The sequence below is a fragment of the Erpetoichthys calabaricus genome, chromosome 9 (assembly GCF_900747795.2).
Source record: "Erpetoichthys calabaricus chromosome 9, fErpCal1.3, whole genome shotgun sequence".
In the NCBI taxonomy this organism is placed as follows: Eukaryota; Metazoa; Chordata; class Cladistia; order Polypteriformes; family Polypteridae; genus Erpetoichthys; species Erpetoichthys calabaricus.
Window position 1 is genome coordinate 15,750,299 of NC_041402.2, and position 23,079 is coordinate 15,773,377.

The 23,079-nt window shown below is 38.8% G+C and overlaps 1 protein-coding gene across 1 annotated transcript; it reads left to right on the top strand.

The window, feature by feature from the left end:
• The first annotated feature begins 4,284 nt into the window (after positions 1-4,284).
• Positions 4,285-21,946, top strand: LOC114657168 (P2Y purinoceptor 3-like). Its single transcript, XM_051931946.1, has 2 exons — positions 4,285-4,431; positions 19,563-21,946. Exon 2 carries the CDS (start codon positions 19,563-19,565, stop codon positions 20,625-20,627), a length of 1,065 nt encoding a protein of 354 aa, XP_051787906.1. The 5' UTR covers positions 4,285-4,431; the 3' UTR covers positions 20,628-21,946.
• The last annotated feature ends 1,133 nt before the right edge of the window (positions 21,947-23,079 follow it).

Consider the following 23,079-nt stretch of genomic DNA (forward strand, 5'->3'; position numbering starts at 1 on the left):
AATGCGCCATTGATAACAACCCCTTCTTCAACGAGTGTATTTACAAGAGACTCGTCGTTTAAAAAAACAACCACAGCCTTGTTCATTCTGGAGGCGGATAGGACATTTTTATAGCCGACAACCTTTCCTACTCCCACCACACATGCTTCGGCAGAAACCTGGGGGTCCACCAGGACCTTTGCGCCATGACGGCGTGAAAGATTTTCAAATGCCTTTGGTAACAATCCAGGAGCCCTGCCTTTGGACACGGCCATGGCGATAACCGCCAAAGCCGCGTCTTAAACAGTAAAAGCTATAAAAAAAAAACAATTCTAAGACAAAACACTAAGAAAAAAACAACTAAGAGAAAGAAAAAAGGAGAAAAAGTAAAAGACTTACACAGAGAGCTCGACGCCCATCGGCTTCCCACGACTCGAACACGCCCACCCCAGACAGCACTAATCGAGCAACACACAGACAGCAAGAGAGATAGATAGATAGATAGATAGATAGATAGATAGATAGATAGATAGATAGATAGATAGATAGATAGATAGATAGATAGATATGAAAGGCACTATATAATAGATAGATAGATAGATATGAAAGGCACTATATAATAGATAGATAGATAGATAGATAGATAGATAGATAGATAGATAGATAGATAGATAGATAGATAGATATGAAAGGCACTATATAATAGATAGACAGATAGATAGATAGATATGAAAGGCACTATATAATAGATAGATAGATAGATAGATAGATAGATAGATAGATAGATAGATAGATAGATAGATAGATAGATAGATAGATAGATATGAAAGGCACTATATAATAGATAGATAGATAGATAGATAGATAGATAGATAGATAGATAGATATGAAAGGCACTATATAATAGATAGATAGATAGATAGATAGATAGATAGATAGATAGATAGATAGATATGAAAGGCACTATATAATAGATAGATAGATAGATAGATAGATAGATAGATAGATAGATAGATAGATAGATATGAAAGGCACTATATAATAGATAGATAGATAGATAGATAGATAGATAGATAGATAGATATGAAAGGCACTATATAATAGATAGATAGATAGATAGATAGATAGATAGATAGATAGATAGATAGATAGATAGATAGATAGATAGATAGGAAAGGCACTATATAATTAATAGATAGATAGATAGATAGATAGATAGATAGATAGATAGATAGATAGATAGATAGATAGATAGATAGATAGATAGAAAAGGGACTATACAATAGATAGATAGATAGATAGATAGATAGATAGATAGATAGATAGATAGATAGATAGATAGATAGATAGATAGATAGATAGATAGATAGATAGATATGAAAGGCACTATATAATAGATAGATAGATAGATAGATAGATAGATAGATAGATAGATAGATAGATAGATAGATAGATAGATAGATAGATAGATAGATAGAAAGGCACTATATAATTAATAGATAGATAGATAGATAGATAGATAGATAGATAGATAGATAGATAGATAGATAGATAGATAGATATGAAAGGCACTATATAATAGATAGATCGATAGATAGATAGATATATAGATAGATAGATAGATAGATAGATAGATATGAAAGGCACTATATAATAGATAGATAGATAGATAGATAGATAGATAGATAGATAGATAGATAGATAGATAGATAGATAGATATGAAAGGCACTATATAATAGATAGATAGATAGATAGATAGATAGATAGATAGATAGATAGATAGATAGATAGATATGAAAGGCACTATATAATAGATAGATAGATAGATAGATAGATAGATAGATAGATAGATAGATAGATAGATAGATAGATAGATAGATAGATAGATAGATAGATATGAAAGGCACTATATAATAGATAGATAGATAGATAGATAGATAGATAGATAGATAGATAGATAGATAGATATGAAAGGCACTATATAATAGATAGATAGATAGATAGATAGATAGATAGATAGATAGATAGATAGATAGATAGATAGATAGATAGATAGATATGAAAGGCACTATATAATAGATAGATAGATAGATAGATAGATAGATAGATAGATAGATAGATAGATAGATAGATAGATAGATAGATAGATAGAAAAGGGACTATACAATATATAGATAGATAGATAGATAGATAGATAGATAGATAGATAGATAGATAGATAGATAGATAGATAGATAGATAGATAGATAGGTATGAAAGGCACTATATAATAGATAGATAGATAGATAGATAGATAGATAGATAGATAGATAGATAGATAGATAGATAGATAGATAGATAGATAGATAGATATGAAAGGCACTATATAATAGATAGATAGATAGATAGATAGATAGATAGATAGATAGATAGATAGATATGAAAGGCACTATATAATAGATAGATAGATAGATAGATAGATAGATAGATAGATAGATAGATAGATAGATAGATAGATAGATAGATAGATAGATAGATAGATCTCGTTTACTGGATTAGAACCCTTTTTTGATTTTAGTTTTGAGTGTGGCACCATGGGGTTTTCTGTGTGTTTTTGGTGTTACCTACTTGTGTGTATTCATGAGAGTTAACTTTATTTTTGAATACAGTTGTTTTTTCACTGTAAATATTCATCACTTAACGACTGCCCTTTTGAGTTGACTTGTTGAATAAAATCAGCTGTTTTCATTGTAATATCAGCCACCATTACTGTGCCACAGTTTTTCTTTCCGCCTCTCACTTTACCTTTGGCCCCGATGGGCTCCACGCTATCTGCAAGATGTCTGTTTCCACAGTTGGCTAGTGACATATTTCTGAGACAGGAGGCCCCCCTGGCTTAGATGTGCTGTAGTGGGGGGAGTCCAGTATGCTCTGGTAATGAGGAGGTCTTAGTGGTGTGGTGTTTTATTGATGTGGGCTTTCAGGAAAATTCAGGAAAATTCTAGCGTCTCTGACTAGTTTTTATTCCACCATGTTTGCTCCTGCTAGTACATTGATTTTACTAATTGTAAAGCTATGGCAGGACCACCACATGGCACACCATGGTAAACTTTGTAAACTATGTGGCCCCTGCTAGTAGACCAGGCTTTTTAGCTTTGGTGGGTAGTTCTAACTAAAAGCAGAAAACTCTGATTCCAAAGCACAAGGAGCGCAACAGGAAAATTCCTCAGATTATTTTCTCCTACTCAAAATAGACGAGTCAGTTCCCCCTTCTGGTGTGGTGGTGGTGGTGGTGTTTGGGGTCTCAAGAATACTGCTAAACTGCTTTTTAGTCAAAGACTAGGCCCATCATTGAGAACTGCAGTTGGCATTAGGAAGGGCATCCAGTCACCAAACATGCCCAGCCAACTTGTAGATTCAAGGAACAATAGAAAGTGATAGATTGAGAGAATCTGTGGTGAAGATAAAGTTGGAGAAATCTGAAAGAAAATACAGGAAAGTAGTTTATGGTCATGTCATGAGAAGAGAGGTTAGCAACGTGGGGAGAAGAATCATGGAAATGGAGGACAAGAAAAAGTGGATGGACTGTGTGAAGGGGGATTAAAGGGAGAAAGGAGAATCAGGTATAAATTGTACCACTGAGAATGGGGCAGGCCCCATTTTATACATAGAGACCTATAGAGACATATATAGAGAGAAATATATAGAGAGAGACCTATAAAGACATACTATTTATAGAGACCCCATATGAAAATGGAAAAATGTGAAGATGAATGAGGAGGTCTTATATTTCTAACAAACAGGAATACCTTTCTATATAGTGACACCAATGGCTGTCCAATGTCATTTCCTCCTCGAAAGCAGGCTGTCAACTAAATGTCACATCAATCTATGTTTTAAGAAATAAAATAATTAAAGCAAAAAAATTCTGTGCACCCATAAAGCACACAGTGGCATTCCAGCCCCATATATTGTTTAAAAATAATGACAACTCTGCTCTGATGCAAGTCCCGAAGAGCTCAGTGAGGCACCATTTAGGTATTTAGGAAGAAACGTCCACAATGACATCTCCAGAGGGTTACAAAGATATGGAAAATATGTACTTAACAATAACACTGCAGTTAACTCCGACGCAAAGACAGTTTAAAAAGACCCCAGAGACGAGGATGACCAGAACAATGTCTGGCAGGTGCGGCGTCTGCCCAGTGAGAGGGTCTGCAAATCGTACAATAGCAGAAGTGGTGTGGATTTAGAGGGGGCGAAGCCACATGGAAGACTGGATAAATAGAGAATTAAAACTGAGAGAAAGTGTTCTTGTCATCCAAGTGGCTGCAAAACTGTCATTCATGGCATCCAGCGTCACTTCTGGAAGTTGTTGAAACTTCCTTCTTAGAAATGAGCCCCGGCCTTCCTCTTTCAAAATCAAACCTTCCTTCTCCAGTCTGCATGTGCCGTTCAACTCAGAAACCACGGTGAGTCTGACTTGAATTAAAGTGATTTTGAAATGCATTGAATTATTAATGATGATTAGAACTGACATTTGACTTGTTTTAGAACTTTAAGATCAAAGGGAGTACTGTAGTATGTGGGATGCTGTTTTGTATGGCTAAAAAAATGGACTTTTTTATTCCTGACATCAAAATAATTTAATACTGTAAGTGATCTTTACAAAATGTATTTTATTATGTATGCATTCAAATAATAAAACTAGAGCTCTAGTATTAAAGTGTGTCATTGAAATGAAACGAATGTACAAAGTAGAGGGACAGATAAACAGTGGGGGTCTGCATGAAGTGTTCAAAACAACAAAGTGTACGGGGGGAAAAAGAAGAGTGCAGAAAGTTAGACCTCCACGGTAGCAGATTTGTTGCAGACTGAGGGCTCCTCTCTCAGTAGTGCCTTTCTCAAATCTAATGTGTTAAAATATAGTGCCTTTCATCTATCTATCTATCTATCTATCTATCTATCTATCTATCTATCTATCTATCTATCTATCTATCTATCTATCTATCTATCTATCTATCTATCTATGGCCTTCTAAATACAAGAAGAAATTACTAATCACAGATGCTTTAGTAAAGTTCAAGGTGCTTATTCATAGGAGATTTAAGGTTAATATTGCATATTATAAATTAACTAATGAAATAGACATAGTTAAAGAAATCCAGGGTGTAAATAATGTGTTATATTCAATGGAAAACAACAAATGCCTAGTGGTGAAATTTGATTAGAAAAGTCTGAAAGCTGAGAGAGTTTTATATATTTTATACACTGGTATCGTATAATATGTCTAATTCTAATTGTAATAAAATCTATCTTTCTTTCAATCTATCTATCTATCTGCTATATAGTGCCTTTCATATCTATCTATCTATCTATCTATCTATCTATCTATCTATCTATCTATCTATCTATCTATCATATAGTGCCTTTCATATCTATCTATCTATCTATCTATCTATCTATCTATCTATCTATCTATCTATCTATCTATCTATCTATCTATCGATGTATTATATAGTGTCCTACATTTCTATCTATCTATCTATCTATCTATCTATCTATCTATCTATCTATCTATCTATCTATCTATCTATCTATCTATCTATCTATCTATCTATCGATGTATTATATAGTGTCCTTCATTTCTATCTATCTATCTATCTATCTATCTATCTATCTATCTATCTATCTATCTATCTATCTATGTATTATATAGTGTCCTTCATTTCTATCTATCTATCTATCTATCTATCTATCTATCTATCTATCTATCTATCTATCTATCTATCTATCTATCTATCTATCTATCTATCTATCTATCTATCTATTATATAGTGCCTTTCATATCTATCTATCTATCTATCTATCTATCTATCTATCTATCTATCTATCTATCTATCTATCTATCTATCGATGTATTATATAGTGTCCTTCATTTCTATCTATCTATCTATCTATCTATCTATCTATCTATCTATCTATCTATCTATCTATCTATCTATCTATCTATCTATCTATCTATGTATTATATAGTGTCCTTCATTTCTATCTATCTATCTATCTATCTATCTATCTATCTATCTATCTATCTATCTATCTATCTATCTATCTATCTATCTATCGATGTATTATATAGTGTCCTTCATTTCTATCTATCTATCTATCTATCTATCTATCTATCTATCTATCTATCTATCTATCTATCTATCTATCTATCTATTTATTATATAGTGTCCTTCATTTCTATCTATCTATCTATCTATCTATCTATCTATCTATCTATCTATCTATCTATCTATCTATCTATCTATCTATCTATCTATTATGCAGTGCCTGTCAAAGATATATCATTTATATAGTGCCTTTCACATCTCTCTTTTACAACAATAAACACATTTGTTTCTCCAGCATGTTTTCATAAAAATCATGTATCTCAAAGAGCTTTACAATATCCTAATGAAAAACAAATTGCAAGTGAAAAGAAAAATAAATAAGAAATAATGAAGTATATAAATGGTAAAATCAATGAACTACCACAAATAACAAATAAGAATAAATTAATATGATGCACTTATGAAATACAGTTAAGCAAGTAACAGATAAAGTTAATTATAGATTAAATTGTTAAATTCATTTTTTAAGGATCTATGCACCTCACTATCATTGCCTGCTCCCAAATGTCTTTCTCTCCGTTTAATTCTAATGAGCAGTCCAGTGCTACAGCGAGGTAGCCAGGAGGGGCCCATCATATCAAACATCAAACCTATAAGGTGCCCATTAGTAACATCTGGAATTTTTACAGGACAATAAATTGCAGAGGCTTTGTTTCTGTTATAGAGCAATAATTGATGGACTCTAGCAAGACCCTTTTATAAAGGGAGTGGGTCACTAGAATGGGGGCTTTTAGGAGTTTGCTGTGGTACATCAACTACTGCTATGTACCCCAAGCAAAGTCTCTTTCTGTTCCTCTTTATAAAGTCCAGCAGCCTGTGGGCCGTGTTCTTCCTCAGTGCACACGTTTCAGAGATCAAAGACCTGCCATAGTTTCTAGTATGCCCTGGGAGATGCCAGCTAATGAACCAATGCGCTTTCTCATGTTGACGCCATTTAGCGCATTGTCTATATGAGTAACCAATAAACTCTGTATGTTCATCTGGTCCTTTTATCTCTTCTAGGAGATTTGTAATATTTATTACCAGAAACCCTTCCATAAATGGTGTGGTGAAAGCCGCAGAGGAGGAACTAGTAGACCGTGAGGAAATTCAGGGAAGTTATGAAACTGACAGAAAAACAAAAGGCATACATTTCAGCTTCTACACTCACACATCAAGCCTCAATACATGGGGATGGAGTTCAGTTTAACATGAATGATGCCATCTCGAAGTCTCTGGTCACAAGAGCTTGATGTCACTTGTTCAAGTGTGAGATCTAAGTGATTTAGAGATATTGGTGACACTTTGGTTTAGGAACTGCATATCAATGCACCAATTACTCATATGCTGTTGTGTAATGGGACCTTCACAAAGTCAGATGGCAGGATATGGAACTTAATAATAACTTTTTACATTTACATAGCACTTTTCTCACTACTCAAAGCACTCTCCACACAGGGAGGACCTGGGAAGCAAACCCACAATCTCCTTACTGCAAAGCAGCAGCACTACCACTGCGCCACCTGTGAGGAACTTGTGCTACCATGGCAGGGGGCGCCTTTAGCAGAGGTTGGTGTATGAAGTAAGACCAAAGGTTGGACAGTTCCCTGTTTAGACTCACAGTGGACATCCACTTAAAAGAAGATGCTTAATAAAACAAAGCACATGAGAATCTAGAAGTTTTGAACTAAAGATATTGTTACTGACTAATCATGGCTCTACAGTTTGGCAATGTGTCGAATTTTGATTAGCATATCCTACCATATCTGTCAAGAGAATTTGTAAATCTCCTATGGATTAGTGACAGGAGCATCACAGCAATAATAGACAACACATACAACATGCGTAGATAGATAGATAGATAGATAGATAGATAGATAGATAGATAGATAGATAGATAGATAGATAGATAGATAGATAGATAGATAGATAGATAGATAGATAGATACAGTGGTGTGAAAAACTATTTGCCCCCTTCCTGATTTCTTATTCTTTTGCAAGTTTATCACACAAAATGTTTCTGATCATCAAACACATTTAACCATTAGTCAAATATAACACAAGTAAACACAAAATGCAGTTTTTAAATGATGGTGTTTATTATTCAGGGAGAAAAAAAATCCAAACCTACATGGCCCTGTGTGAAAAAGTAATTGCCCCCTTGTTAAAAAATACTGTGGTGTATCACACCTGAGTTCAATTTCCGTAGCCACCCCCAGGCCTGATTACTGCCACACCTGTTTCAATCAAGAAATCACTTAAATAGGAGCTGCCTGACACAGAGAAGTAGACCAAAAGCACCTCAAAAGCTAGACATCATGCCAAGACCCAAAGAAATTCAGAAACAAATGAGAACAGAAGTAATTGAGATCTATCAGTCTGGTAAAGGTTATAAAGCCATTTCTAAAGCTTTGGGACTCCAGCGAACCACAGTGAGAGCCATTATCCACAAATGGCAAAAACATGGAACAGTGGTGAACCTTCCCAGGAGTGGCCGGCCGACCAAAATTACCCCAAGAGCGCAGAGACGACTCATCCGAGAGGTCACAAAAGACCCCAGGACAACGTCTAAAGAACTGCAGGCCTCACTTGCCTCAATTAAGGTCAGTGTTCACGACTCCACCATAAGAAAGAGACTGGGCAAAAACGGCCTGCATGGCAGATTTCCAAGACGCAAACCACTGTTAAGCAAAAAGAACATTAGGGCTCGTCTCAATTTTGCTAAGAAACATCTCAATGATTGCCAAGACTTTTGGGAAAATACCTTGTGGACTGATGAGACAAAAGTTGAACTTTTTGGAAGGCAAATGTCCCGTTACATCTGGCGTAAAAGGAACACAGCATTTCAGAAAAAGAACATCATACCAACAGTAAAATATGGTGGTGGTAGTGTGATGGTCTGGGGTTGTTTTGCTGCTTCAGGACCTGGAAGGCTTGCTGTGATAGATGGAACCATGAATTCTACTGTCTACCAAAAAATCCTGAAGGAGAATGTCCGGCCATCTGTTCGTCAACTCAAGCTGAAGCGATCTTGGGTGCTGCAACAGGATAATGGCCCAAAACACACCAGCAAATCCACCTCTGAATGGCTGAAGAAAAACAAAATGAAGACTTTGGAGTGGCCTAGTCAAAGTCCTGACCTGAATCCAATTGAGATGCTATGGCATGACCTTAAAAAGGCGGTTCATGCTAGAAAACCCTCAAATAAAGCTGAATTACAACAATTTTGCAAAGATGAGTGGGCCAAAATTCCTCCAGAGCGCTGTAAAAGACTCATTGCAAGTTATCGCAAACGCTTGATTGCAGTTATTGCTGCTAAGGGTGGCCCAACCAGTTATTAGGTTCAGGGGGCAATTACTTTTTCACACAGGACCATGTAGGTTTGGATTTTTTTTTCTCCCTAAATAATAAAAACCACCATTTACAAACTGCATTTTGTGTTTACTTGTGTTATATTTGACTAATGGTTAAATGTGTTTGATGATCAGAAACATTTTGTGTGACAAACATGCAAAAGAATAAGAAATCAGGAAGGGGGCAAATAGTTTTTCACACCACTGTAGATAGATAGATAGATAGATAGATAGATAGATAGATAGATAGATAGATAGATAGATAGATAGATAGACACTCACCGGCCATTTTATTAGGTACATCTTGCTAGAGCCAAGCTGGACCCCTTTTAGCCTTCAGAATTGCCATCATTCTTCATGGCGTAGATTCAACAAGTTGCTGGAAACTTTCCTCAGGGATGGTGGTCCATACTAACATGACAGCATCAGGCAATTGCTGCAGATTTGTCAGCTACACATCCATGATGCGAATCTCCCATTCCACCACATCCCAAAGGTGCTCTACTGGATTGAGATCTGGTGACTGTGGAGGCCATTTGAACTCATTGTCATGTTCAAGAAACCAGTTTGAGATGATGTGAGCTTTGTGACATGGTGTGTAATTCTGATGGAAGTTGCCGTCAGAAGATGGGCACGTGGTCAACAACAATACTCAGGTAGGCTGTGGCATTTAAATGATGCTCAGTTGGTGCTAAGGAGCCCAAAGTGTGCCAAGAAAATATCCCTCACAACATTTACACCACCACCACTAGCCTGAACCATTGATACAGGACAAGATGGATCCATACTTTCATGTAGTTGATGCTAAATGTTGACCATACCATCCGAATGTGGCAGCAGAAATCAAGACTTGTCAGACCAGTCAGCATTTCTCCAATTTTCTGTTTCCCAATTCTGGTGAGCCTGTGTGGATTGTTGCCTCAGTTGCCTGTTCTTAGCTGACAGGAGTGGCACCCGGTGTGGTCTCCTGCTGCTGTAGCCCACCTGCTTCAAGGTTCGACATGTTGTGCGTTCACAGATGTTCTTCTGCATACCTTGGTTGTAATGAGTGCTTATTTGAGTTCCTATTGCCTTTCTATCAGCTTGAACAGTCTGGCCAATCTCCTCTGACCTCTGGCATCAGCAAAGTATTTTCACCAGATTCTCACTGGATGTTTTCCCTTTTTCAGGCCATTCTCTGTAAACCTTAGAGATGGTTGTGTGTGAAAATACCAGGAGATCAGCAGTTTCTGAAATACTCAGACCAGGCCATCTGGCACCAGCAACCTTGTCACATTCAAAGTCACTGCTATAACCTTTCTCCCCATTCTGATGCTCGATTTGAACTTCAGCAGGTCATTTAGACCAGCGCTTTACAACAGTTTTAATTGCGCCCTCCCCTAACGTTTTTTTGAAAGGAGCTCACTAATACCAATTTGTTCTTTTTTAATCAATGATATATCATAGATACATATTTTATTATACTTACTTAACTTTTGTCGACATTTATCTAACTCTATATTTATTTTTCTAGTATCAGAATGTAGTTAGTTTGTTTTGGTTTCAATAGATGTATTATTCATATTTTCAATTCTTGTTTTCTTTTTTTCACATCTTCATGCCCCCCCTTTTTGTTACTTCGCGCCCCCCTAGGGGGGCCCACCCCACAGTTTGAGAACCAGTGATCTAGACAATGTCTACAGGCGGAAATGCACTGAGCTGCTGCCATGTGATTGATTGGCTTAATAAATATTTGTATTAACCAGCAGTTGAACAGGCGTACCTAATAAAGTAGCCAGTGAGTGTATATACTGTGTTTATATTTACTGTATATATATAAAAAAATATATATAAATATAGGATGAAACTCAACTGGAGGAGTGGAGGGAGTCTTTGTGTGCATTGGAGATTGTGGTGTGGACTTTAAAAAAGAAAGACAAAAAACACATTTGCTTGTACTGTGTTGTCTTGGTGTGATTGTGTCTGCAGTTTAGGGCTTGGTGGCACCCTCTGGAGGTCACAGCAGAAATTTTCTAGTGCGTTTTTTCCTGTGGTGGCACACTTTTTGTAACCAAAAACATCCCAAGGCACACCACTATTTTACTAACCACAACACCTTCTATCTCATATACGTGCTCACCTGTCCAAAGTATTGGGACTACCGGATAAGCCAGTTCAGTGAACACTTGGGTGGCATCTTCCAGCTGCTTTGTCCCTTTGCCGGCCCCTCTCGTATGCCCACTATCTATCAGTGATCTGAGACTTACTGTCAACCACACACAGAGGCAGAAGGGATCGAGCAGTCAGGAGACACGTCCAAAGTACTCTAACACAGCAATTGTGGAGCTGCTTTTATGCCTGCTTCTCTAGGTAGTCCTGTCCTCCTCAGACTGGTCTCATCCACCTGCGGAGCTTGTCCCTCTCAGGTTCAGACTCATATGTGCTGTTCCACTTCACACCCCGATGGCTGCTAAAACACATTGGTTGAAAAACACTAGTCTACTGGTTGGACTCCAAATTCCAAAATTGCCAGTTTAATGCATAAGTCTGAGTGGCCCTGAAAGAAGGTGTTCCAACAAGTTCTTTATCTCAGCAGAGGACTTCTGAAGTGGTTACATACAGTGACCATTGGTTTCTTGGTCAACTCGATGACTAAGGCCCATCTTGCATGGTGTGATGGATGTCTGGCACCTCAACCTGGCCGGGATGCCCTGAGAATGAAAGGATGGGGGAAGGCAGCTACTTTTGGATACTGCCTCCCCCAAGACACTAGATGGCAGCTCTCCTGTAGTATAGTTATGCCATCCTCAGACTTGAAGTTCGCTATCTCATCCCTGCTGGGTGCCATGGGTGCCACCAGGGGGTGCTATGGAAGGACCAGGGGAGTGGTGCTTCCTTTAAAGCCCAGAAGTACTGTCGAGTCATATGGATGGAAATCCAGAAGTACTTCCGGGCTGACGAAAAACGTGAATTCTCCGTCTGACCCGGAAGTGCTGGCAAATCACATGGGAGGAAGAACAGAAGCACTTCCAGGTCAAGAACTATATAAAGGACTATTGAAGACCCAGCAAGCAAGCCAGAGTCGGGTGGAGGTGGACAAAGCTTGCTGGGAGGTATGGAGGAGATATATATATATATATATATATATATATATATATATATATATATATATATACAGTATATATATATATATATATATATATATATATATATATACAGTATATATATATATATATAGAGAGAGAGAAATGTATTAATTATTGTGCTTGGTAATTTACAGTCATATGAAAAAATATGGGAACCCCTCTTATTTTTTTGGATTTTTGTTTCTCATTGGCTGAGCTTCCAAAGTAGCAACTTCCTTTAAATATATGACATGCCTTATGGAAACAGTAGTATTACAGCAGTGACATTAAGTTTATTGGATTAACAGAAAATATGCAATATGCATCATAACATAATTAGACAAGTGCATAAATGTGGGCACCCCAACAGAGATATGACATCAATACTTAGTTGAGCCTCCTTTTCAAATCTAACAGCCTCTAGACGCTGTCCTCCTATAGCCTTTGATGAGTGTCTGATTCTGGATGGAGGTATTTCTGACCATTCTATCATACAAAATCTCTCCAGTTCAGTTCAATTTAATGGCTGCCGCGCATGGACAGCCTGCTTCAAATCATCCCATAGATTTTCGATGATATTCAAGTCAGGGGACTGTGATGGCCATTCCAGAACATTGTACTTCTCCCTCTGCATGAATGTCTTTGTAGATTTCCAACTGTGTTTTGGGTCATTGTCTTGTTGGAATATCCAACCCTGCATAACTTCAACTTTGTGTCAGATGCTTGAACATTATCCTGAAGAATTTGTTGATATTGGGTTGAATTCATCTGACCCTCGACTTTAACAAGGGCCCCAGTCCCTGAACTAGCCACACAGCCCCACAGCATGATGGAACCTCCACCAAATTTGACAGTAGGTAGCAGGTGTTTTTCTTGGAATGCGGTGTTCTTCTTCCACCTTGCAAAGCGCTTTTTGTTATGACCAAATAACTCCATTTTTCTCTCATCAGTCCAAAGCACTTTGTTCCAAAATGAATCTGGCTTGTCTAAATGAGCATTTGCATACAACAAGCGACTCTGTTTGTGGTGTGAGTGCAGAAAGGGCTTCTTTCTCATCACCCTGCCATGCAGATGTTCTTTGTGCAAATTGTGCTGAATTGTAGAATGATGTACAGATATACCATCTGCAGCAAGATGTTCTTGCAGGTCTTTGGAGGTGATCTTTGGGTTGTCTGTCACCATTCTCACAATCCTGTGCATATGCCGCTCCTGTATTTTTCTTGGCCTGCCAGACCTGCTGGGTTTAACAGCAACTGTGCCTGTGGCCTTCCATTTCCTGATTCCATTCCTTACAGTTGAAACTGACAGTTTAAACCTCTGAGATAGCTTTTTGTAGCCTTCCCCTAAACCGTGATATTCAACAATCTTTGTTTTCAGATCTTTTGAGGGTTGCTTTGAGGATCCCATGCTGTCACTCTTCAGAGGAGAGTCAAAGGGAAGCACAACTTACAATTGACCACCTTAAATACCTTTATATCTCATGATTGGACACACCTGTCTATGAAGTTCAAGGCTTAATGAGCTCATCCAACCAATTTGGTGTTACAAGTAATTACAAGGGGACCCACATTTGTGCACAGCCAGTTTTTCACATTTGATTTAATTTCATACAACTAAATACTGCTTCACTAAAAATCTTTGTTCGGAAAACACCGCAGTACTCAGATGTTCCTAGAAAATGAAAGACATACCACTGTTATCTTTTTTGTTAAAAGGAGAATAAATTATTATGCAGGCTGAGAGGGGTTCCCAAACTTTTTCATATGACTGTACTTGCCTGTAATATTGTGGATGTGGTGCTTTGGGCACTAAGGTATTTATAGAAAAAGAAGGATTAAAACGCTTCTTATTGCTTTTACTTTGTGTCCTGGGCGTCTGTCTGTTGGGGTTAATAAAGGGGCAACAGTGAACCCTAGCATCTTTCAATGGTTACTCAGTTTGGTTGGATTGCCAACTCTAGGAAGTGTTCTGGGGCCTCATGTATAACACCGTGCATAGAACTCACACTATAACATGGCATAAGCACAAAAGCGGGAATGTGGTTACGCACAGAAAAATCCAGATGCAGGAATCTGTACGCACGCAAACTTTCACGTTCTTCCACTACATAAATCCCGATCAGTGTGAAAAGTAACGCACGTGCATGCGCCTTCTGTCCCGCCCCAACTCCTCCCAGAATTATGCCTCTTTGAATATGCAAATCAATATAAATAGCCTTCTGTGAAAAGACAATGGCAAAAGCACAGGGGAAAATATAAGAATTTCAGCGAATACCAAGTGGAGGCAAAGGAAAAACGTACTATTTGTTGGTTTAAACAGTGATATAAACAACAAAAGGAAGTTGATCGAGTGACAGAGTGTTGGAAAAACTCGAAAGCTCAAGTTCACAAAGTCGCACAGTACCCGAAATAAAAAAAGAAGTCACATATCAAAGTTGCCGTGAAAAGGCGAGTCGTAGCCCATCATCTGAGTGTCATATGAAAGCTTATTAGGGTACAGACAAAAAAAATTGGCACACAGTGGGAAAAAAGCACGAAATGTCAACTTTAATCTCAAAATTTCCACTTTAATCACATAGTTTATTTTGCCATTAAAGTAGAACATCATAAACTTCATCTTAAAATCGTTTAATTTACTAGTTTCTCAAATCCCATTGTAACTAAAGTAGCACGTTAAATGCTTTGTTCTGTATTTGATCTTCTATGTGCTCTGTGTGTGGCTTTCTGGCTTTCTCTTTCTCCGACAGGACACATAATCCATTACATTCGTGATATTACAGCTCTCTAAATAATTAAAATACTGAGATGTATACGTGATATCATTTTCATGATGATAGGAATGAAAGCATGTTATTAAACATGGGAACACGGTGGCGCAGTGCTTGTTCATATCTCACGCAAGAGGCTTGCTGCGCCATACGCGACCTTCGATAAAATAATTTATTACAGAGGTACTGTCTCTTTCAAACGTACTAACCTCCAATTCCTGTCCTTACTTTTCTTTCTCCAAATACCCAATCTCCATACAATCAGCTCTGTAATAGACGTGAAGCAATTTGTAAGCTTAGAACACCAATTCTTCAAAACTTTTAAGGAACATTGAAATATCTTCGTAGTACATGTTTAATTATTCTATCCGCCTATCCTTCCAGTGTCACGTCAGCACCAGTAAGAATACAACGCAATGCAGGAACAATCCCTGAACTAGCTAGCATTGCGGCACCGTGTCCTCACATGTTTAATTATTAACAATAAAGATTATTTAAATGAAGTTAAAGTTTTATCTGTATAATATAATCAACATATTTTGCTGCATTTCATCTTAAAAATTATATTGTCATCATATGTAAATACGTGCTTTATAAAGTGGCGCAGGTTGTGCAATATTATAACTGTAGTGCAAGTTTACAGTGAGGTGATTGTACTTATAAGTACAAACAGTTCTACAAGCAGCACTTGATGGACTGATTGAGTGCATTTATAGTTCTTGGGATGAAACTTTTTCTAAACCGTGAAGTCCGTACAGGAAAGTCTCTGAAACATTTTGCCGTGGCTCAGGCAGCGTCTGCTTCATGCTGTGTACCGATAATTCTCTTTCTGATCAGTTGCTGCTGTGATTCCCCACTCAGATACAGTGATATAAATACTCCGAGTGGTGCAGTGAGAGTAATATGGATAAAGATGATCTGCTGTGACAACCCTTAACGGGAGCAGCTGAACGAAGAAGAAGATGCAGTGAGAGTAACAACGCTAAAGCAGTTATGGTATTTGAAACACTATGGCTATTCCCTGGACCATTATATTGTTACAGGTTAATTACAATCAGATGCATTACACTAATAAACAACATGCAGTTAGTTTCAGTGTATTTATAAAGCTGCGTCAGGAATGTGGATGTAAGAAAGAAAGGATGATCACACAGGAACAGTAGCACTGCTTTGACGCTGGGTGCTGCCAGTCTGCAAAACCGAGCAGAGAAATTGCGTATGCCAGGGTATGAGTTACCGTGGAAATGTGCGTGGCTTTACGCCAAGTTTAGGTTTTATACATTGCGATTTCAGCGTGGAAACGTTCGTACGCAACATTTCTGTGCATACGCACCATTTATACATGAGGCCCCTGGTGATTCCAAAGTTATTCCATTTCACAATTAATGAGACCATTGTGCTCTTTGGAACACTCAAGGCTTTATAAATGGTTTTATCCCCTTGTCCTGATCTGTGCGTCACCACATTTTGACTAATGATATCTCCTTAGACCTCCAGGCTTGATTTTTGTAAGCATTATGAGACCTTCTGTATGCAGGTCCACATGGGCCTTTCTAAATGATGTCCAGTCAATTCAGTGTGCCACAGGTGGACTCCATTCAGAGTCTTGAAACATCTCCAGAAGAATTAAAGCAAACAGGAGGCAACTGAGCACAATTTGGAGGGCCACAGGAGAAGGTCTGAATACTTCTTGGAATGAGAGATTTTGATTTATAATACATTTGCATACCTTTCTGAAAACATATTTGCACTTTATCATTATGGGTTATTGAGTGTAGGCTGATGGACAAAAAGTTCAATCTGCCACACAGTAAAGTGTGCATGAAGAGAAGGGGTCTGCATACTTTTTAATCCACCGTACACATTTGTATGTGAAACTCCATTTAGAGAATTGAGTCTTCTTACTGGTGCCACAGTAAAGGGATGGATCTGAAAAAGTATCGCCTTGGGAGCAAAAGTATGCTAAAACACATCAGAGCTCTCGGGTTCTGTAAAATGGGAAGTGACACATTTAGAAAAGAAAAAGGAAAGTTTTACAAGTACCAGCTGAATAAGGGTAAGAGTGCTTTACACCATCAATAACAGAAGTGATGGCATTTGATGTTCTGTAATAACAAGAGTGCCGCTGTGATTGCACTTCTGTGTCTGTACTGACCTACCAAACATTAAATCTGAAAGAAGATCTTAAGAATCTCCTGGCCAATGTCTACAGCCAGTAAAACTCACCCCAGACTAATCCCCATGTCCATGGCAGAACTGTTGTGATGCGCCATCTGTTGGAATAACAAGCCAGTCAGATGTCATATTGCTCCTCTTTCAATAACAACAAAACTACATGTCATCTGCACTACTCTGGTAGTTCACCTTGTGTTTTGAGATAACGTGGCCCAATGGAAGCGTGGAAATTGAAAATAACAGGGGGCCCAGAATAAATCCTTGTGGTACGCCGTATACGATATCATGGATCCGTGGACTACAATCGTCAAAGCGAACAAAAAATGTTCTACCTGTTAAATAAGACTGGAACCAATTAAATGAAGTACTTCACTTCACTTATGTTTTGTTCAAATGTTATTTACCCCCATGTGCTTTATAGTGATGGATGAGAAAAAATTTTAATTTTACATTTTCATGCAGAAAGGAAGTAAGAAAGTTTGTGATTCAGCAGTCTATATGTAGCAACAGGGCCAGCTGCCCACATATATGAAGCTGATCACTCGCATCACAGTGATACCAGCTCGGGAGATGTAAAGAGAGATAAAGGATGTAGAGTATAATTTTATCTCGGGGAGTGCGGTGGTTAGCACTGCTGCCTCACAGCCCAGGTCACAGTTTTGGCCACAATGATCAGTCCAGCGTAGTCGGCAGACACTCTCCAAGCTCTCAGGGACACTTCAAAGACCATTACACCATTATGATCCACACAGAACTACTTCAGCCTCTCCTTCACCATTGACTCCAACACATTTCACAGAGTTCACTGACAGTTCCCAAACATTTCTGCTTTTTTGCTGATCTCGAAAGTAAATTCAGCAGGGTTTGCTCATCTCTAGTTTTGATATTATTGGCTGTTGTCCAATGTTGGTCACCTTAGACACATATTATATCAGAAGCTCTTATTTCCGTTCTGCGTGAAAATGTTAATATTCAAATTTTTTTTCAGCCGTGAGAGGAAAGGAACACATAAAAAAATATTATTTTCAGGTGGTGTATTTGTTTATCACTTGTGGCTTACTGGCTCATAAAAAGAACTTGGCGTGAATCCCTGGCTGTACCAGAAAACCACACATATGACCGCAGGTTAATTTGTCACTAAGTGGTTGCAGTTTTCATCCCACATCCCAAAAACATGCAAGTTAGATTGACTGATTGGTGTAAATTGGCCATGTGCTTGTGAATGTCCCCCGGGCTGCACTGGCACACATATATATATATATATATATATATAGTTCTGGCTTGTTTGGCCAGTGCGGAGGGCATAGGCTCTGATCCCTGTTTGCTAATGGGCAATGGGTTTGAATATAAAAAGGTGAGTGAACACTGTGAACATCTGGGCCTTCTACAGTTTGGTTGTCAGACACAGGATGCTCTCGTCTATGTGCTCCATAGAGCATACTCTCTGTGAGGGTCTGGGTCACCTCCACCCTCCCTGGTTGCTTCTGGAAGACTTTTGAACCCGGAATACTGAAGGATGAGCCAGGCAAATGAGGACACACACAGTCAGCAAGGGGCTGGAGCAAAGTGTCCAGTGTTTTAATGGCAATAAAAGACAATACAATAAATGATCTAATAAATGACATGAAATGTGGAGGTTAAAATCAGTAAATAATCCAATAAAAAAGATAAAATCCCAGGCAGATTCATTCTTAAAAACACAAGCCCATGTTTCTGGCATCTCCTCATCTTATCCCATCCGGACCATGAAGCATGAGGAGACACCCACTGACATGAGCAGTCATCTCTTTTTCTGGGGTGCAGGTTCCCACCCCCCAGTCCCTCAGCATCTGTAGGACACCCCCCCTGAACCCCAATACGTAGCTCAATAGCAGCCCCTCTACTCCAGCACCATACGTGAGCACAGGCCGGCCGCTCGCTTCCCTAAGTGCAAACTCCCGTCCACCTGCCTCCTTCCATTCTGCCGTGGGCTCCTTGCCCACCTGCATCTTTCTCACTCCCGTAACCTCCATTAACAATGAATAATCATGTTTCTATACTTCTTTTCAGATGGACTTGATGAGCAATGTTCTTGATGGCCCAGTCTTTAACTACACAACAGTTACGACTCCATTAAATGTCACCCAATGCCTGCCCCAGAAGCTGAATGTTGTTCTCCCCAGCCTTCTCACCATTTTCTTCATAGTCGGTTTCACCCTGAACTGTCTGAGTCTCTGGATATTTTGGTTCCAGATCAAGAAATGGAACTCCGGGATGGTCCTGCAGTTCAACCTGGCCGTGGCTGACGCCATCATCACACCAGCTGCACCCTTCATCGTCCTGTACTCCCTGTCAGACGACTGGGTCTATGGACAGTTTCTCTGCCAAATGAAAGTCTACCTTCTCAGTGTCCACATGTATGGGAGTATAAGCTTCCTCACTGTCATCAGCATTCACAGGTACATGACTGTTGTCCATGGAACCAAGAATCCACGCTTTGCAGATGTGGACTTTGTCAAAAAGCTCTGCTTGTTTGTTTGGGTCTTCCTCATTCTTCAAGGACTTCCGTTTTTTGGCATCTTGAAGACTTCCTATATAAACAACTCCACTAAATGTCTCAGTTTCCACCAGAATGACATGGCCGAACTCTATTTTGTGTACAATGTCACGGTGCTGATTGTCGGCTTGATGGTGCCCTTCTGTGTATGCTTCATATGCTACACCCTGCTCAGCTCATTTATCTCCAAGATAAACACTTGCAACTTAAAAGGAGAGGTGATGAAAGCCAAGTCCACCCAAATGATTGCCGTTTCGCTCTTCATCTTTACCATCTGCTACATCCCGGTTCACATCACCAGGACGATGGGAGTTACCGTGAAGCTCTTCTTTCCTTTTCACTGCACCTTACTGGAAAAGACTGAAATTGCTTATTATATCACATACACCTTATCAGGAGCCAACTGTTGCTTGGATCCTATTCTCTACTGCTTTGCCTCAAAAAAATTCAAAACATCATTTAACAGTTATTTCAGCAACTTAAAAGTGTCCTGCCCTGGATGTGACTCCATGTTACGAAAGAAGGATGAGCTGCCAACACCTTCCTTTAATATGACCGACTCATCCCAGGTGATATAAGCCTCTGCAATGGACACGACTCTCAGACTCTGAATTGACGTGACACATGGTGACTTGGACTTGATAGATGACCACAATGGACTCCACAGACTGAGACCTGAACCTGACAGACTGTGACTTAGACAATAATCTGGGATTGGATGTGACAGCTGGCCACTTGGGCTCAACCCTTTGTGACTTGGGCTGTGTAGATGGTGATTCAGACTTGAAGATTTGTGACTTGGACCAGATTGATCTGACAAATTGTTACTTGAAGTCTTGAAGTTTATGACTCGACCTGTCAAACTGTGATTTACACTCAACAAACTCAAACAATGCACTCCTGTTCAGAAATATACAGTATGACTAGGATTGTGTCTTAAATATAACAAACTGCGATTTGGACTTGACTGTCACTAAGGCTCCATAGACTGAGACTTGACTCGACAGAATGGGACTCAAGTCATCAGTTAATGATGTTAACTGGCATCTGATGTGTCAGGTAGTGACGTGGACTTGATACTGTAGATTGTGGACCAGACTGTCACTATTCTCTGGGTTGTTTAGTATTAATCTCACTTGTTCTATGTATTGTTTACTTATTTATACTATTTTTTTTGTTGTTTTTGTGATGTCATTTTCACAATCATTGCCATTTTGTCATTTTTTTGCTGCAGCAGTTGCATGGCTTCTGAGATCTTGACACCACTGGTATGAAACATTGGATCTTTGGAAATTACCAGGAATGTTTATTAAATTCATCTTCTCTCGCCCTTGAAGATTAACACACACACACACAAATACACACACATACACACAGCAATCCCAGCCAGACAAAGTCTTGAGTGGTGCCAAGTGCCAGTCACTCTGCAGTATTCTGTGTTAAATTCTCTGTATAGGGGCTCACCATCACCAGAGCTAACAAACATGCTGGTGTCATTGTGACTCATATAGAAGCACAATTCTTTTGTTTCTATGCCTCTTACTAACCAAACCAGGTCTTGAGTTTACCGCAGTTGTTCTAATTATTGAGGAGCGACCTCAGTAGCCTTGATAAACCCTGTGAAGGAAAAATTAGCCACTAACTCACACTTGGTACCTTTTATTATCTCAATTACTCTTTATAAAAGGCAAAGCATAGAAAATACAAAAACAATTTGGCATTTATTAATATATAATAATACCAAATAGAAGAAAATAAAACAGAAAATAAATTAGATAGCAAATTCTGGAAATTAACAGCCTCTGAAAATCAGAAGTGTCAAGGGGTTGATGTCCTGAGCAGCTTTTGGTTTAACAATCGGCGTTGCTCATAGTGACATTTTCTTATTTCCAGATCAGATGGTCTCACGTCTCTTGATCTCTGATGTTGCCCCTCTGTTGCTGTTTTTTACCTCTTCATTTTTGGTCCATCAGTCAAGCCATATTTAGGTTAAAATGCACACGTGGGGTTTTGGGACATGTCACGTTGTACACATTTGATTGGCTACCTTGTCCTGATAATGAATGACTCTGATCAGAGTGGTTGATCTTTAAAGTATCTCCACACTCCTTCTTTTCTCAAGCGGTAAACTAATTTTGTAATGCCTGCTCCTATGGCATCCATCCATTCGCAGGTCATAAATAAATTAAATCAGGTTCTGAGGCATTTGTGCTTATTTCCCATTCCCAGCATATAAACTAATTGAAAAAGAAACCGACTGGAACAAACACATAAACTACTAATACCATTGGAAAGGAGGCTTGCAATGCCTGTCATTAGAGTCCTATTAATTCAGTTCAACCTGACCTATTTCAGCACAATAATTAAAATCTAATATAAAACAATTTGCTGTTAAAAAATTGAACATTTTTCCACACCAGAACAACCATGATGGTGTAGTTCAGTCAATGTTCAAGTATCTATATATATAATTCACTAAAGCAGCCGACCATGGGCAGGCAAGACGCAAGACAGAGCCCCGCCCGCCAACTCACAGAGCCCCGCCCACCAACAGTTCACTAAGCAGCCGTGTGCTTCGATGATTTCCGCACGTCTTTAGTCTCTCCCTGTGCATTCCCTGTGCAGCGAGTGAGCAAGCGAGCGAGAGAGAGAGCGACACACACAGGTGCGCGAGAGAGATACACACACATAGGCGTGAGAGAGAGAGACACACACACACAGGCGCGCGAGAGACACACGAACGAGAGAGAGGGCTGGACGCATACGGCAGAGAAGGCAGTTAAAGAACGCGCCAGGCTTGATTTTGTTTTCACTTCTGTTTACAGCGATCGGTTTGTAGCGTGCATTGTTGCAATGTTTACAGATTTTTCAAATGTTAATTTTTTTCCCTGTGCTTAAAACTCATTAAAAAAGTGTTTTTAGCGAGTGGTTTGTGGCGCTATAGCGCAAACTCTTGCAGTGTTAAGTTTTCTCTGTTGTTCAAGGTTTTCTCAGTGTTATTCAATGTTTTTACATTTAGTTTACTATTAC